The 19,155-nt window shown below is 37.7% G+C and overlaps 1 protein-coding gene across 1 annotated transcript in view; it reads right to left on the reverse strand.

Annotated features, from left to right (window-relative positions):
- Positions 1-19,155, reverse strand: part of LOC105225693 (uncharacterized) — a 253,875-nt gene that overhangs the window by 38,837 nt on the left and 195,883 nt on the right. The window contains exons 9-10 of the mRNA XM_049447157.1: positions 1,685-1,849; positions 987-1,046 (exon numbers count right to left, since the gene is read on the reverse strand). Of these exons, the coding sequence (XP_049303114.1) occupies positions 987-1,046; positions 1,685-1,849 (225 nt within the window). The remainder of the gene's footprint in view (positions 1-986; positions 1,047-1,684; positions 1,850-19,155) is intronic.

The following is a 19,155-nucleotide window of genomic DNA, read 5'->3' on the forward strand; positions in this document are numbered from 1 at the left end:
AACAACACAATTAGCGTTTGTATGTCAAAACGTTCTGAATAACATAAAAAATGTTATGTACATATTTTGAAGTTTTTCTTCGTTAAAGGAAAATTCGTTAGAAAAACGTTATGTTAGATTAATGGGGTTTTCAGGGATGGTACTCTATCACTTCGAACTGCATAGGAATGGTTTCGACGATTCAGAGCGGGCGAAAACGACACCATTGATAAGCTAGCCGGCGGAGGACCTGTGATGACGAATACCGATCAAATCATGGAAAACACCGAGTTAGACCAGCATGTGGCATCTCGTGACATCGCCCAGAAGATGGAGTTAGTCACCAAACCACTTTCAACCATCTGCAGAAGACTGGATACACAAAATTTGATGTTTGGGTGTCGCATGATTTTACGCAAAATAATCTCTTGGACCGAATCAACGCCTGCGATATGCTGCTGAACTCGACCCATTTTTGAGGCGGATGGTGACTGATGACGAAAAATGGATCACATAAGACAATATCAATCGAAAACGTTCTTGGTCAAAGACCGGTGATTCGTCCCAAACAGTGGACAAGCCGGGATTGACAGCCAGGAAGGCTTTGCTGTGTGTTTGGTGGGAGTGGAAGGGAATCATCCACTATGAGCTGCTTCCATATGACCAGCAAAAGAGCTGATGGGAGATATTTGAAAACCTAATATTTGATCAGCAAAGTATAACAATGTTTGAACGATGCTTTACTCTCTGGGGGTTTGGTAAAAGACTGCTCTGTTGAATTATTTGGTTTTTGTACCAATTATTGGTTTGATACGTCAAACCTTACAGGATTATGTAATAAATCAAAAAAATGAAAGATGAACAAAAAATTAATATGAATAAATAAAAAAAATAATATTATTTTGATTTTTTTGTGAAAACCCAACAACAATAAAATAAGATTTATTAAGTAAATACGCTTAGGAACCTAAGTGGGAATGCGCTTGGTTTTTGACTAATAGACTTACCTAAACTCCGATTCCAAGCAGAATTCTCCGATATTATTGCAGTTGTGGGTGTTGGCATTTCTGTGAAAGCAAAAAATTTCATGAAAATTCAGAATTTGCAAAATATTCTTATAAAAGTGTGCAAATAAAAAACAATTAATTTCATTTTAATTTTGCGCCAAACAATGGAAATTCAAAGCGCTCTAAAATAACAAGTTTATTTCAATCCAAACGTATGCATTGACGGAGCGCTGCAAATATTTGCCTTGTCTGTGCTTTTTTCGCAGTGCGCGCTTCGACGAAAATTCCACAGCATTTCGTAAATTTCGAAATTTCAATGAGTTTTAAGCGCGTTGCGCCCCTTTTTGCTTTTAATTTGAAATCAACACTACCACCATAGCAGTTTTACGCAACATTTATTTTGGTATCATTCCGATTTGCTGGCTTTTTTTTCTGCTTTGTCTTTTGCAATCCACGCCGCTGTTTTACTTTCTATTTCAAAGCAGCGCTCATTTCAAGCACCCACCGCCCCTTTATAGCGCCAGCTAAGCTATGAATTCTAATTGCAAGCACACTTGCATTGATACGTGTGTTTCTCTGTATATGTGTGCCATATACATATATATATGCAGGTGTGTGAGTGTATGTGTAGAGTACTCTTAGCGCAATAGTTGGTAATGCAGATGCGTTTGTACGCGGCTCGTAGAGATTCCACCTACCATCAAGTTTAATGTTGCCATCCGTTTCGCCCAATGAATTTTTAGCGACGCATCGATAAGTACCGAAATCGTTGGGACCCACAGAGCGTATTTTTAATTTCATGTATTTCGTGTAACCACTAACCGTTGAGGTTGTCTCGTATTTGTCGCCAGCACGCGACGTATCTGCAAAGAGAGAGAGAGAGTGAGTGAGTAGCAGAAAGGAAGATATAAAAATTTGATTTTATTGGAGTTTTCATTCAGCAAGGGTTAGAAAATACGTATGAGTTCGTCGCCTAAAGTGATGAGTATAAAAATAAATTTAATTACTCGGTACAAGAGAAACAGCACTTAAAGCTGAGCAATTATAGTGGACCACGCGCGAATTTCAAACAATAAAATAGCGCACTCAAGAAAAAACGTAACACAGATAGATACTACCACACATAAAATTTAATGAGGTTTGTTCGAAGAAGATGAAGTTGGAGGAAGCAGAAAACGAAAATATTTAGAATTGGTGTGCAGTAAAATTATTTAAAAAAAAAAAATTCCTAAAAGGTCAAAGAATAACACGACCTGAAAAACAAACAAGCCAAGTTCAGATGCAATCGAACATTTTATACTCTTGCAACTTGCAAGGATTAAAGCCAGAAAAGTACCTTGTACATAAGGCATCTTAGTTAGATTGGGTATAAGGCGAGTTTTCCCACGATTTTATTCATTCTAATAAGATGCTCAGTTATAAGAAAAACACGTTCTCTCAATTTTATTAGGATAACTCACATAATTGCCGATATACAAGGTGCGTTCCAAAGTAAACAGGACTTTCCAGAAAAAATAGAACAAATGGTTTTTTCGGCAAAATCAATTTATTTTATTCAAAATAGTCTCCTTCTGCTTCAATACAGCTTTTTGCACGGTCCAAAAGCATGTCGAACGAGTGTTTTAGTTCGTTGGCCGGTATGGCCGCCAGTATGCCGGTGCAAGCCTTTTGAATGACCTCTACGTCTGCATAAGGCTTTCCTTTCATGGGAAAAGGCATTTTTCCAAAAAGGAAGGAGGAGAGAAGAGAAAATTAGAGGTGTTAGGACAAAAGCCTTAACATAAAAGCGTTTTTTGTATCTTCATTTTCCTATCTTCTACCGTTCCGTTAACAACAAACGAATTTCATATTTCTAGGATTGGCATTTGATGTTGATATCTGTACATGAAAGTTTGGAAGATGGAGTAATGTGTAGAAGTTCACTCCAAAGAGGAAAGTTCTCTGAGCTCTATTCCCTTGTGAAAAGATGATTTTACATATGGCTCAAGCAACTCACGACTTCTGGTCCAAGTATCCTCTAGTTATCCAAAAATAATCGTTTGAAGCGAACTAAAATGAGAAAGCAGTCATCCCTCTTCAGGGTTGTGCGCTGGCAAAAAACGGCCTTAGATGAAGGACTCCCCTTTTGATGACGACCACTTCAAACGCAATAAGGATTACGATCTAAGAAGTGCGATAAACGGGAAAAGGACTATATAAATAAACGCGAATTCGGTAAGTGAGAGAGACTCCGTCGCCTAGTCCCTAGCATTGACACCAATGGATGAACAATGCACGCCAAAGCGAATATCTCTAATATGTCGTTTATTTGCGCCCAAGTTCCGAAGGGATAGGCGAACGATATGACCAAAGAAGTCTTCTATGCCCAGAGCATACAAATTATGGAGGGAACACTTCTCCAGCCTGCTGAATGGCAGTAAAAGCATAACACAGGGAGAAGGCAAACCCGATTTCCCAATAGATGGATGGAGCAGGCGTTCCATTGCCGGACCATGAAGAAGTTCGAACAGCAATTACTCGTCTGAAGAACAACAAAACGGCTGTCCAAGATATTCAAACTGATAAGAAGCAAGCATCAGCTTTTTTGTAAAAATGGTCGGACGAAAGCATGCACCCTGGCGTTAAAGCATGCAATTGACCAGATATTCACCATGCGCCAAATCTTGGGAAAGATCTGTCCGGTATTAACACCAGCAACAACGTCAGCCTCGAAAACCAACACAGAATGACAATTTAGAAGTACATTCCTCTCTTGACGAACAAAAACCAAATTCTACAAATGTACTCTTCCTGCTTCATAGTGCAGAAACTGGGACGATGAGAAAATATGATGAGTCGGCGTTTCGAATTTTCGGGAAGAAGGTTCTGCTGAAGATTTATGCACTTTTGCGCAATGGAAACGGCGTATACCGCAGTCGATGGAACGATGAGCTGTATAAAAAATACGACGCCATTGACATAGTTCAGCGAATTAAGAAACGGCGGCTACCCTGGCTAGGTAATGTCATCCGAATGGACAAAAACACTCCAGCTCTGAAAGTATTTGACCCAGTACCCGCCGGCAGAAGCAGAGGAAGAGGAAGACCACCACTGCGTTGAAAAGACCAGGTGGAGAAGGACTTGGAATTTGGAATCTTCAATTGACGCCAAACAGAGAAAAGAAAAAAAGACTAGCTCGCAGTTATTAACTCTGCTATAACCGTGTAAGCTGTGTTTTAGCCAGTTAAGAAGGAGACACATAGAGTTTGTGACGGTGTCGATTCCCTTTTTTTTATAAAATACTTCAGACGTATGGGCGGGTCTTAAAGTCATTGCTACTTGTAGTTGTCTGATAAAATTTGCGTATCAACCACAAGTTCGAATAAAATATTTACCAGGTACAATCACATTTCTTTAATTGAAAAAAAAATACTCATTGTAAATGTATGGCACTTAATCTTTTTTTAATGATTATTTCAGTGGAATATTTTCGTTGAAAATAAAACAAAATACTACGATGCTACCATAGAAGGAGGAAAGAATACTTCATGAGAAGCGTGAGAACTTCACAGTCACAGTTGTCATCTTGATGGAATCTTCTCGGTGTTAATCTGTAGACTAACATTACAGACTTTCGCTGAAACCAGTTAATGGTCGCTAGCTGAAGCTTTTGGTAAGTTTTGTGATGTCAATCATTATAATTCTACAGCAGCTACTGTAGCTTTATGCATCAGGCAAATAATGGATACATCTTTGACATGTTTTATATAAGAATGCCACGCTCTTGTCAGCTGTAGAAGCAGCAGTTAGCATAAGAATGTCATATATGCACACCAGCACCACCAAAGTGCGACGGATCCATTGTCAGAATTATATCATATAGTATGTATATAAGAATATATGTTTATGTGTGTTTGTGTGTGTATTCTTTTAACTGCACGCAAACGTATAATTTCCTTTAACAAATTTTCTTCTTTGCTTGCAGCTTTAGTTACAGTTATTTTCCATAAGCTGCTTTATATAAATTCGTTTGCATATATATATGTATGCATATACAAGCTATGTAAGTTCGTGTGTAAGCGGCAAAACACATGTGTATACCTGGCAAATAAGGTCAGAAACTTTTAATAACTCAAAAAGATGTGTGTGTGTGTGTGTGTAAAAAAAGTTTGTGGAAAAATGCTTATATGCTTATAATAGTTTGCATGTGTGTATGTACCGCAGTGTGACATTCTCGTTCTTTGGCATTTTCTTTCACTCGTGCAACTTAATGCGCTCATGCGACTGTATTTCGTTTCACTAAGAGCTTAAGTTTGTTTTAGCGCCTGAAAGTATGCATGCATGTGATTTTGTGTCTTTTGTTTATTGTCGCTCCATATTACTACATATTAGTGGTTTTTGCTGTTTTTTCCACCAGCCACACACATGAAAATGAGCTTTTGACTCATTTCTTCGTTGGCGTTTATTTTATTGAACAAACAAATAATTATTGCGCATAAATGTAAGCACAAAGTTACAGTTACTCATATGCACAAAGTCTTCATATTTTCGTTGCTGCGACAACTGCCAGCACATTTGGCATATTTTATGTCTTTCGCAACTGTCTTTATTGCAGTTTTTTCATTTTTGCTGAACTTTCTATACTTTTGTTGTTGTTAGCTATAGCAGCGTCGTGTTGCTGGCGACATTTTTATTCATTAATATGTGATATCTTGGTGAAAAAAAACGCGAGCACAGAAAATTTTTTAACTGTCGCATGTCAAATATGGCATGTCATTCGTGAGCTAGGGCTGGCAGCACACATGCAATTTGTTTTCCCAAAAAATTTTCAATTCAAATAAGTTTCAGTACATTAGTGTGTGTCTCGTCTAACAGACAGCCTTGAAGATATTTGGTGGCAGGTATTATTTTCGCATTGTGGCAATGATATGTAATTTGATACCGTCACATTATAGGTACGAGTATGTTTAAATCTTTTTTATAGATTTGCATGTTTTTGCACACATTTGTGCTAATTCTTCCCAAACGTTTGAGTGACACTATATTTCGCAGCTCGCTGTTTCTCATAGTGACATTTTGTATAAAATTTATTGTTTAAACCAAAATTTTTGTTATTATATTTGTTGGTTTTTGGCCTATAATATGTCCAGTCACCACCGGCGTCGATAATTGCCTCGCATCTCCGACCTTTGCTTTCTACTAATTTGACGGCGTATTCTAGTGGCAAGGATCTCCAGATCCGACGAATTTCGTAAGACAACTGCTTCAAAGTGTATGTGCGTCTTCCACGAAGCTTCTGTTTAATATATGCCCACACATTTTCAATAGGGTTTGCATCGGGCGACTGCGACGGCCAATCCAATGTAATGATGCCAGATTGAGTTTTCCACTGAGTACAGAGCTTGCTGCGGTGTTTAGGATCGTTATCCTCCTGCAGAATCCAATCTCATTTTTTCTGATGAACCATCGTTTGGCAGATAGCATTAAAGCTTTTTTTGTAGATTTTTATCATTTTCTCCGCATTTAGGTTGTCAGTAAAGAGGTACAAAGTGCAGAATCCCTGCTTTGAGAAGCAGCCCCAAAGATGCACATTTATTCCATGCTTTACGGTCCGCTGAACAAGCCTATTGGTGGAAGTTGACCAGGCTCACGTGAAGACAGAATGTGCCCATATAGAACATTCATCAGTAAAAATGACATTTTCAAAATCTCTATCAATATTCTCATGCGCCCAAGCGAGTCGCTTTGTCACAAGTTTTTCAACAAAGGCTTCTTCATTGTGTTGCGCCATTTCAGATCATGAGTATGAAGAAGGGTTCGGATAGTTTCGTAGGATATATCTAAACCTTTTGCCATTCATTTTGTTTGTCCTTGCCGCGAAAACAGATTCACTATTCTTTTTTCATCTTTTTTGTTCACTTTTCCTATCGAACCACGTTCTGGTAAATCATCGACATTTTTAGCCACTATATATCGCTGTATCCACTTCTGTACAAATGCCTTCGACTTTCTCATATATTTAGCAGCCGCTGATTGCGACATTTTGGGACCTTTCGGGTGGATGCAAAGGAACACAGCTTCGTAGCGCGACGCGTACTTAGCACTAATGGCATTTAACGTGATTCTCTTTCAAAAGATCAACGACAACTGAACCTTTGTTGACAATGCATCAAGGACAAAGCTTCCCTCTATCGGCTCGCGAAGGAATTAGAGCGAAATCTTTCATTAACTGTCGGTAAAGTCGACCACGCTCTTACTTGACAGATTGTTTGACGTTGAAAACCCCTAAGTGCGATCTTTTCTCACCATTAACGGTCCGCGGCCTGACAATTAGATAACGCTCCTAGAACTAAATCCATATGAATTTTAGGTAGCTTTAACCTTTGACGGCTGTCGGATCATTGGATTGTGATTTATACAATTTTGAGTAAAGCAACTTTTTTCAATGTGAAAAAAAAGACGGTGGACGTCCAAAAGAAGCTGTTACCTAAGAAAACATCAACAAAGTTCACATAAAAGGAAGCTGCTCGAGATGGCAGGCACTCGAAGCATATCAACTGAACATGTACTTCATATGATTCACGATTATTTGGGTATGACAAAGCTCTGACCAAAGTGGATGCCGCGCGAGTTCATTTTCGACGAAAACCATTGACTTGTTGATGATTCGAAGCAGTGTTTGGAGTTGTTCAAGCGTAACAAACCTGTGTTTTCGCGTCGATATGTGATGAATGGATGAAATATGACTCTATCATTTCACTCCGAAGTTTAATCCACAGCCGAAGACTGCACACGATGAACCAAATCACGCACCAAAGATTGGAAAAACGCTGCAGAGGGCTGGCAGGGTTATGGCGTTTGCATTTTGAATTACGCATGGAATAATTCCTCTTGACTGCCTTGAAAAAGGAGGGATCATTAACAGGGACTACCACTATATAGTAATACGGGACCTTATATTGGATGTAAACGTCGAAAAACGGCCGCATTTCAAGAAAAGGAAAGTGATGTTTCACCAAGCCCGTGTCACAAAATCAATGAGAAAAATGTGAAAAATCCATGAATTGGGCCTCGAATCGTTTCCGCATCCACTGTATTCTCCATATCTAGCCCTTAGCGACTGGTTGTTGTTCTCTGCTGTCAAAAGAATCCTTGGTGTGAAAAAATTTTCGCCGAATGAAGAAGTACTACAGATAACCATGTTTCGGGCCCCGGCGAAGTCGATCAGCCTCAAACCATTTGAGGATGTTTCATCATGGAAGCTAAATTCAACGAACGTTTTGCCTAATATACTTTTGTTCACCACCCGATTTTGAGATCGTGGCGGGGACAGACTCCATTGGTGATTCTTACGTGACGGATTTCGAATCCAGAGCACAACCTTGGGGTGGGATGTTTCGCCTTCTCATTTTATCTCGTCTTTGAACAGATGTTACGCAGAGGATACTGGTCTTTTGGATGTTTTTAAAATGATCTTTATGATTTTATTTTCGACTGGTACGTAGGTTGTCTTTTTATATTTCGGGACTTAGCGACCGTAATGTTGATATCTGGTTTTTCACAGCAACATATATTATAAAGTTCGAGATTTTTGTTGTTAGACATACTCAGAATGTCTTGACATACCTACACTAGGCATCAAATGAAAGTATAAATGTGATATATATATTGGCAACATCAGTTCTTTCATTTACTTCCTACATTTTCGCTTTAGAATAAATTCATAAAACTTTTTATGTAGATGCAACGTTATGTAAATAAACAGTTGTAGTAGTATTTGCACTTATTATTTAGACACAAAAAATTTTTACTCCATCGAGAGTGATTAGTTTTTGATGGTGAGCATATGAGTGCGCGTCAAATGAAAGTATAATTATACTCTCGCAACAAAGTTGCTAAGGAGAGTATTATAGTTTTGTTCACATAACGGTTGTTTGTAAGTCTTAAAACTAAAAGAGTCAGATATAGGGTTATATATACCAAAGTAATTAGGGTGACGAGTAGAGTTGAAATCCGTGTGTCCGTCCGTCCGTCCGTCCGTCCGTCCGTGCAAGCTGTAACTTGAGTAAAAATTGAGATACCATGATGAAACTTGGTACACGTATTTCTTGGCTCCATAAGAAGGTTAAGTTCGACGATGGGCAAAATCGGTCCACTGCCACGCCCACAAACTGGCGGAAACCTAAAACCTATAAAAGTGTCATAACTAAGCCATAAATAAAGATATTAAAGTGAAATTTGGAACAAAGGATCGCATTAGGGAGGGGCATATTTGGACATAATTTTTTTGGAAAAATGGGCTCCCTACTAAGTTTTTTTGTATATATCTCGGAAACTACTATATCTATGTCAACCAAACTCTATAGAGTCGTTTCCTTCGGGCATTTTCATATACAGTTCAAAAATGGAAAGAAATCGGATAATAACCACGCACACCTCCCATACAAAGGTTATGTTGAAAATCATCTGATGCCTTCTCTGTATAATATATACATTAGGAACCAATGATGATAGCGGAATAAAACTTTACACAAATACGGTATTTGAGCTGAGGTATCCCTTGTGGAAAAATTGTCGTGATCGGACTATAACTTTTCAAGGTCCCTGATATCGAATACGAAGAACTCAGTGCCTAACCTAACCTAACCTAATTTTTCACCGAAAATATCGGTAAATCTCTCAGAATTGAATTTTAATTAATTTTACAGCAAAATAAAAAATATGTAAATGACGGATAATGAAATCTCGATTATCACTTTATCATGCGAGAGTATAAAATGTTCGGTGACACCCGAACTTCGCCCTTCCTTACTTATTTTAGTTTTGGTTCATTTTTTTCAAGATAAAAGTGAATTTTACTACAGATTTAATAAATTTGTATTTACTAAGGAAATTTCTGCTATGGTGAAATTTTTCTTTTCTGTTCTTAGTACAAAATACAAAAAAATTGTAGAGAATCGGATCTTTATTGTAGAAGATGTGAATAAGGGTGAAACGTATGAAAAAATTTATGTAAAATATTACATTTCGATTAGAGAGGAAATAAGAAAGATTTTTGAATACTCCAAGAAAAGAAAAACATGCAAGACTCAATACGGTGGAGGTTCAAAGTCCAAAATTTCTATACACGCTGAGCGACTTGTACGAGAAAAGCTCCTGAAAACCCTAAAATTTTACCGCGAGAGTTGATTGAAAGTTTTTGTTGGGATGTTTTCATTAGTACAATGAAAAGAAAACTACAAACATAAAGTTTTAAAAACTATGTCGCAAAAAAATGACCTATGTTTTCCATTTCGAGTAGGAAAAAAGGACACGAGATTGCAAAACAATATCCAAATGTGCCAACCACATTTTGAGATAAAGTAATTTGGTCCGATTAATTCAAATTCGAGCTAAGAAGTTAAAAAACACTTAAGCAAGTGTGCTGTAAACCTTCTGATCGCATAAAATCACAGTGAATACAATTATAAGTGATGCATGGAGGAGGTTCCCTCATGTTTTGGGACTGTTTCTCAAAATTTGGTGCAGGTAGTGTAGTTAAAAAACGATGCACGAATGACGGGTGCTTCTTATGTTGACATTCTTAGCGAAAATTTGAAAATAAATGCTGAAAAAGGGAACCTGGGGTCGTCTATCTTCCAATAAGATAACGAGGCCCAACTCACATCTCGCCTGGCTACTCGCTTTTTTGAAGAAGGCTTAATCGAAAAATTGACCTGGCCAGCTCAAGCACCGCATTTAAACCAAATTAAGCATTTGTGAAACGTTTTGAATTTTTTCAAAATTTATACTTTCATTTGACCACTTTTATTTAACAGCCTTTTTTTTTAACGTGGAACACATTTTTTTCTTTCTATTCCGGAAAAAATATATATTAATTTTTAATTTGTTACTTAAATACCTATGTAAATATCATATTAATGTATGAATTATTAATTGTTTATTTTAATAAAACTGCTTTGAAATAACGTCTGTGAAATTTATACTTTCATTTGATGCCTAGTGTATATGTCAGAGCCCAAGAAGCGGCCGAAGCAGTGAACTGCCGGGCGACCTACTTCTAAGAAAATGGTGATCACAGATATCACATACTTGGAAGACTGCAAAATTATCATAAGGACTATGCCATGGGAATATTGTTATTCTTCCATGACATGACACTGATCCATAGCTACTGTCATCTTTGGGACTATCAACCATATTTTCATATTTTTGTTTCCAAATTTGGAAAAGTCAAACACTGGACAGAAAGTTATGCAGTATGAAGTGATTATCGTCAGCAAGGAGGCCTAGTTTACATACCTTTAGAAAACTTTCTATTCAGACAGTATAAAGGGGCTGACCTTATGTAGAATATATATTTATAGAACCACTTTCCAGTAATTGGATGGAACTAGGTCCATTTTTCATTTCTGTACCAGCGACGCCCCCCTCTCCAGTGATCGTATGTACCTAATCTTTTGTAGCCTGACTTGTGTATAAATTTTCTCAGAACATTTTTTTTTATACCATGAACAGGGTATATTAAGTTCACCACGAAGTTTGTAACACCCGGAAGGAAAGCGTCGGAGACCCTATAAAGTATATATATAAAATGATCGGTATGTTGTAGTGATGAGCGATATTTCACTACCGGTGATTTTTTCACTGTGATTGAAAAATCACAAATCGCAACTGCGATCACTTTTTATAAATAGCAGTTCGCTTCTATGAACTGCGATTGCGATCGCAGTTCGAACTAGTGAATTGCGATCGCAGTTCGAAACTGTGATCGCAGTTCGAACCAGTGAATTGCGATCGAAGTTCGAAACTGTGATCGCAGTTCGAACCAGTGATTTCGATCGCAGTTTGAAACTGTGATCGCAGTTCGAACCTGTGATTTACGATAGCAGTTCGAACCTGTGAATTACGATCACAATAGCAAATAGCAGAAAAGTAACAACTTTCTTCAGGGTATTGTTTATATCGTATTTATATGCTATTTTGCGTCATAGCGGTTTGAAGTTTTGAGTGTAACGTTCTTATAATTTTAATAATGGCAGGAAATGTATCAAGGAAAAGAAGTGAAGTGTGATTTTTGAAGTGGTAGATGAAATATAATCAAAATGGAATATTTTAATTTGTTTTAATAAAATTTTTAATTTTCCTTATTGTTAAAACCAATTTTGAAAGCTTTTTGTGTTGAAAACAAGAATTGTAACTAATTAATTTTCAGAAAAAATATGGAATAAAAAAATTACGGGTTTTTAATATTCTCCCAAAGATTAGGAAACTCCCGTTATTAATTTGGTCTTGAAAATATTATTAGCGAGTATTCAAAACATTCTGATGGATTATGGAGTTTATAGTTTTTTCTTTGAAAATATTAAAAGCGGATCATACCAACATACAAATGAACTATGCAATAAGCTCTAAGTTTCAGGTAGCAAAACCGCTCCAACATTTGCGAAAATGTAGTGAAAAGAAAGGCGTAAAAACTTGACTCGTATTACAGGAACCAAAAGAGAATTTGCTGCCAATAACGACAAAAGGTCAGTCGTTCCCACGACAGTCGGGTGTACGTAACTGGATGGGGCCCGGACTTGTATTCGGCCAAACACTGTCAAATCGGCAGAATCTGCCGCTACAACAACAACAACAAAAGGTCTCCGTTTGAACGTCGACTTAGTTGCGATCGCAATAGCAATATAAAATCACAGTGATTTAAAAATCGCAATATCGCTCATCTCTAGTATGTTGAGCTGAGTCGATTTAGCCATGTCCGTCTGTCTGTCCTTCCGTCTGTATATATACGAAAAATTTATAAACGTCATTTTCTCTTCAAGAAGCTGCTCATTTATCGGAGCTGTCTATATCGGAACACTATAACATATAGCTACCATACAAACTGAGCAATCGGAATCAAATTCTTGTATGGAAAACTTTCACGTTTGATAATGTATCTTCACAAAAGTTGGTAAAGATTATTTTCTAAGATAATAATGTAATCTCCGAAGATATTGCTTAGATCGGTTAACTGTAGCATATAGCTGCCATACAAACTGAATGATCGAAATCAAATGCTTGTATGGGAAACTTTTGCATTTGTCAAGATATAATCACGAAATTTTGTACATATTATTCCTAAAGCAACAACATAATCTCTGAAAAAATTGTTCAGATCGGATTACTATAGCATATAGCTGCCATACAAACATAGTAACTAAAAGAAATACACCTGTGAAGGATATATTAGCTTCGGTGCAGCTAATTTTTTTGTATACTTAGTGTTCGTTGACGATGTAATGAACGTCGCGAACATTAAGATATCTCAATTTTTGCTCACTTCATTGCTTTCGCAGTTGGACGGGCAGTCAGCCTCATCATCCTGAGCATTTAGATATGCGTGACTTTGTATTAAGTCAACTCAGATGTCTATTAACCTCGGATTTATAAATCTATGTATGTACTATATAAATATGCTCGGACTGTAAACTAATTTCCGGACGGCTCATGCAGTTATTAATATTGATAAACTGTGAAAATATAGAAATTGAATAAATTAAGCTATGTTGCTACACAGCACCGTTTCCTAAATACACATGTAAATTTACAAACATATTCAAAAATGATAACTAGTATATCTAAAAACAACAAATACATATGCGTATCCACAAAATGTGTCCACTCAAGGGTTATTATAGTGCAAACATAAGCGCTTGATTATAAATGACGTCATTGCGTGCATAAATTCCCAACGAGAATCCGCTGCCACATTTGCATAATTATTGAAACGGTTAGCGTCAAAACAGCATTTGTTTGTGTTAAATAACAAAATGACATTTAACTGCTGATTGCTAACAATTTCAATAAGTGTCGTAATTGTGCCTTTTTTTCATTAGGCGCTTCAGTGCTTTTGCCATTTTGTTGTTGTAGCATATTGTTATTGTTGTGCGTTTACCGCAATATAATAATGATAATCATTTGATAATATTTAAAATGATGCCATAATCATAATCAACGAGCGCAAATGACAAAATGAGCAGCAGCCTAACGGCGACAGTGCCTAAAAGCACACAACGAAAATAATTATATGCGACAGCATAATTCATAATAACATTGGAAATGTTGCTGCAATCCATAGAAAAACATATATATGTATTTATAAATGACGATGGGTGCTTCCAGGGCTTGGGTATGCGTTGCTGAGGTGATAAATTATGCAGATGATGCGTGTTTGGGGGCATTGGAAGGGAATCATCCACTATGAGCTGCTCTCATATGGCCTGACGCTTAATTCTAGCATCTACTGCGAACAACTGGACCGCTTGAAGCAGGCAATCGACCAGAAGCGTCCAGAATTGGCCAACAGGAAGAGTGTAGTGTTCCACCAGGACAACGCCAGACCACACACTTCGTTGATGACTTGTCAGAGGCTGACAAGCAGGTTGATTAGATTTATGAATTTTCGCATATTCCGATAAAAAAAAAGCAAATAAAAAAATGTTGGTCTTTCAAAGATCAGCGAATGTGGGAATCCCGAACCATGGACCCGTCGGCCTGGCCTTTAATCCGGTTCTGGGTATACTTATATCTACCTACGTATCGAAAATCGATTGTTTTTTAATCACACTAGCCCTTGAACAAGCATTTATATTCATATATATTTATGTATTCATATATATTTATGTATTCATATATACTTCCACTTCCGCAGTTTTAAGTATATAAAGGATTGCTTCATTGCCTTGAGTAATCCTGGAAATCGCCATCTACTCAAATATATAGGTTGAGTGAACGCATTCAGCCGCAATTGCACAGCATTGCCATTACCGTTGCATAATTAAATGCAACACATGCTAACAGGCGGATATATTTACATTTATGCAACTGTGTATGTGTGCGTGTGCATGGCGCGTAATTATATGACACTGCAATGGCGAAGGGAAATCGCATCACCCAAAAAAGACAAAACCGACCGCAGCAACTGTAAACCATTTTTGCATTGCTTTTTGTTGTTTTTGCAAATCCTCGACCACAATCACATTTGTACTTACGCATGCCAGTGTATTGGTGTACTTCATGTACAATCACAGTGCTGTTACTTAATGCATGTAACACTTGTTGTTGTTGTTGCTTTTGTTTTTGTTATTTCTGTTGCGCTTACCTTGGGCCAGTTGTGTAAGCTATTAATATTGCTCAGATTAAAATGCACAAACCCATATGCATACATATACACACTGGTATACGTGTTTGTGTCTGTGTGTGTGTGTGTGTCAATGCATAACTAGTCAAATGGAAGCTTGAGCGCATTCAGACATTTAAATAAGTAAATAATCACTTTGTGCACACACACACACATATGCATGCATGCAAATGAAATCCGTGCGACCGACACAGTTTCACCGATACAAAAGAAGCTAATCCCGTATTTTAACCACAGTGCCACAAATGCATATGCATGTATGTGTGCGCATGCCAGCAATGCAACGAGAAATCTTTTCTTTGTCGGAAGGTCAAATAAGTGAGCCCTGCAAGTGCTGGTAGTGTACAGTTATATGGTGAAAAGTTCTTAAAATTTACGGTTATATGAAAATATTTGCCATTCAGCATGTTGAATTATTGAAGAGGTCAACCATAAGATCGGTTGCAATGTAGAAAATAAGCTTTCTTGTAAATGCATAAATAATTGCAATCGGTTGCATGATTGCCAACAGCACAAATGAGCTGAAAGGCACAATAGAATATTTGAATGAATTCGTTAAAATAATTGGGGATGTTTGTGTAGTCGTGTATAGAATATTGAACAATACACAAGTACAGTAAACTCATATCCTTAAAAATGTAGTTATTATTCGCTATCAATTTAAATCTTCGAACGAAAGATAATGCCACCGAAAAATATACTATATATTATATCTCTCAAAACATGTTGCCTCTGTTGGAGAATTTTCTTAAGAATCATTAACAGGTGAGGCATTGCCTGTGCACTACGAAAGATCAACAGCGGCAGCAGACCACTAGGTGAGGTTCTGTGTCTTTTACTGTGTATCTTAGTAGTAAATGATCTATTAAAAAAAAATCGAGGTATGAGACTGCCGGTTAATATCCTATGCATATATATTTTTTTTATATTAGGGGGAAGCACCGAAAGCCGTAATGCGGAACTTTAATCCGCTAAACCTAACCAACTCCCAACTCTGGCTATGTATTATTTCGTAGGAGGGACAACACATTTAAGTCTACTCTATTGCGCGGACTGACGGACGCCTAATATATTGAAAAAAAGTCTCAGTTTTATCATTATGAAAGCAGATGCTTCGCTAACAGCTTTCCATTTCCCAGACGACTGACACATGAGTGTCGTTAAATTGTCGACAGTAAAACTACCATTGAGTGTGGTTTTAAGGTTTCCCTTCTATTTGAAAAGCGAAAGCAATAAAATAATATCTGTTCGGAGTCTTCTATATACTCTGTACACATCGGACAGTTCGGACTAATATCATTTTGAAATCTGTAAAGATAGCTTATAAAGCACCCATGTCCACTAAGTATTTGGGTCAGATGGAAATCCAGGTAGCCATGTCGTCTGTTTATCCACGAGGGGATGTCCGGTACAAGTGGATGGGTCCAGCGCCCTTTGGATGAGGAATTCCACCACTCCTGTCACATTGTAGTACTCTTGTTTCTCTCCCCTGTCATTGCCGATACTGTTTTAGGCGCTGATAGCCGATATAATCCCTCGAGCTCATATCCCTGGATGTCAATGGGATTGACTAATACTTCAGCAAGGTCGGTTGATATAGTCCGGAAATCTTTTATTATTATTAATATTATTCGAATCGCAGAAAGCCTATGCACTGCAATTATTTGTTTAGGATACGCTTTTATATCTATTGCTTGTTCCCATACTGGTGCTGCATATAATATTAAGGAACGCCTTGATTTCGCTATTAAAAATTGCCGGTTGAAACGCACGTAGCCTCTATTGGACACCATTCTCAATAGAGCATTATAAATTTTGTTTCCCTTCGCGGAAGAATACTCCTTGTTCTTCAAATTTTAATTTCTTTAAATTTTACTTTGGAATCCAATATTACTCCCAGATACGTCAATTGCGGCTGCGAAGTAATCTTGCATTCGCCTATGGTGAGCTCTATTCGTTCTTCTATCTTCCTAGTGCTTATGAATATAATAAAATAGAATATATAAAATAGAATATATAAAAATTTCTGTTTTTTCCTCCGCCAGTTTCAGACTCACAGAATAGAACCATTAGCGTAGACTATTTAAGCACTCATTACATTTATTTCTCAGGTCGGCTAATTGTTTGGCGACTTCTACAACCATGAGATCATCCGCATAAGCTTCTAGTTTCACGTCTGTTGGTTGTTGTCTCCTTAGCACCCCGTCATACATAAGGTTCCATAATAGTGGGCCGAGCACTGAGCCTTGGGGTACTCCCCTCGATATAGAGTAGTTCTAGAGTAGCCTTCTGTTTTTAAAATAACTCCTTATTATATATATGAGGTATTCAGGAGCCCGTATTCATCCAGTCGTGTCGAGCATGCAAAGAGGTCGATATTATGAGAGTTCTTCTGGTGGCTTTTCTGGCTTTGGGAGTAGAACCAGACGCTGTACCTTCCACTGATCGGGGAACACCTCTTCTAATATACACGCAATGTGTGAATGTTAACAAATAAACTGGGTCTATGCATATGACGTTGCTCTCGTGTTTAAAATAAAATTCCTGGATACCGTTTACGAGCTAATGCAAGGGCAACTCAATGTCCCAGCTGGGAGGAAACAAGCGGCTTCGCTGTCAATCCAAATATAACTTAAGAGGTTTTATTTACCAGAAGTTATAACCTCACGGTTGCACAATTTTCTTCATTGGTAGCCTGTAAAAAAGGTGGAAGTACTTGGTTCTCATTCTTTATAGAAATCTATGCTGAAAGCCCAAAATTAGGGTTTGGCTGAGGAAGACATTGGTTGCCTTTTATTTTTGTAAAAGAGGTAATGGGAAGCCATAGGTTCAGCTAGAACCTGTTCAACGAGTCATTCTCATTAGAACCGGTGGTAGCAGCTGTGGACATAGCGGGCAGACGCATTACTGCGAACATTACTTACAGACTACACGAAACTGCACATATTAAGGGTCCCATTGAGGGATATTCTGAAGTCTTCTCTCACTTCGACTGCATCGCTGACAACATGAACCACTGCACCTAGCGGCATAATCTCCCCGCACATATCTACGAAGAATATGTGGATGAGGTAGAGTCGCTAGAGAACAGACGCGGTGAGCTTTTTGATCGAAGGAAAAGGTTGTTTGAGCTATGGGCCTTGCACGTATTCAGCAAGCGTTTGTCAGCACTTGTGAGATGGCGAATGCCTTGTGACCCTTTATAACTGCTAGCTCTTAGCAAGGTTCAAATCGCCGCAAGAATGGATGTCCTGATTGGACACTATTCTATTAGCACATATGCGGTGAGGCTTTGGAGGACGTAACTTATCGCAGTAGCAATGAAGAAGATGAGGTGGAAACAGCTAGACACTTTCTCCACCGCTGTCCAGCTGTCGCCAGACTTAGGTGAAAGAATCTCTGTTGTCATACTTTCAACGACCCCGAGAAATTTGTTGGAATTGGTATCAACGAGTACATTTGTGGCAGAATCAAGACATTTTGTCGATATGTGACGGTCGCTTTAATCGTTTTAAATAATTCCCTGGAGTTTTGTCTCCAAAATCATCCTCAACAGTGAAATTAGATCTACTGATAGTCAGTACCTTTGGCTTACCTAAGCAGTTCTGTATAGCACAAAAGGTTTTCATAACTAAATCAGATTCTGGCAGTAAATAGTCCGGTAAACACTTAGTAGAAAGATGAAAAACATGTTGAGCACGTAGAGTAAAATTCCAAACCTGGATGAGGAAAGCTACCATTTGAAAACATGTGTTTTAACAGCTGTTTCTTCATATGACAATAAATATTCTCTGCGATTAGAAATTTTACTAGCGGAAACTGGCAGCTCTTTCAATTTTTTACGTTCTCAACTTGTGCATTCTTTTGCTAGTTTCTGCTCTTTTTTGGGTTTGAGTACTAAATCACATTGAAGTTACGAAAACATATTAATTTAGTTTCATTAAAATACTCTTCATAAGCGGCTTAAAATCAACTGGGAGGAAGTTCTGCACTGATTTAATTAAC

Source organism: Bactrocera dorsalis, chromosome 1 (genome assembly GCF_023373825.1).
Source record: "Bactrocera dorsalis isolate Fly_Bdor chromosome 1, ASM2337382v1, whole genome shotgun sequence".
In the NCBI taxonomy this organism is placed as follows: domain Eukaryota; kingdom Metazoa; phylum Arthropoda; class Insecta; order Diptera; family Tephritidae; genus Bactrocera; species Bactrocera dorsalis.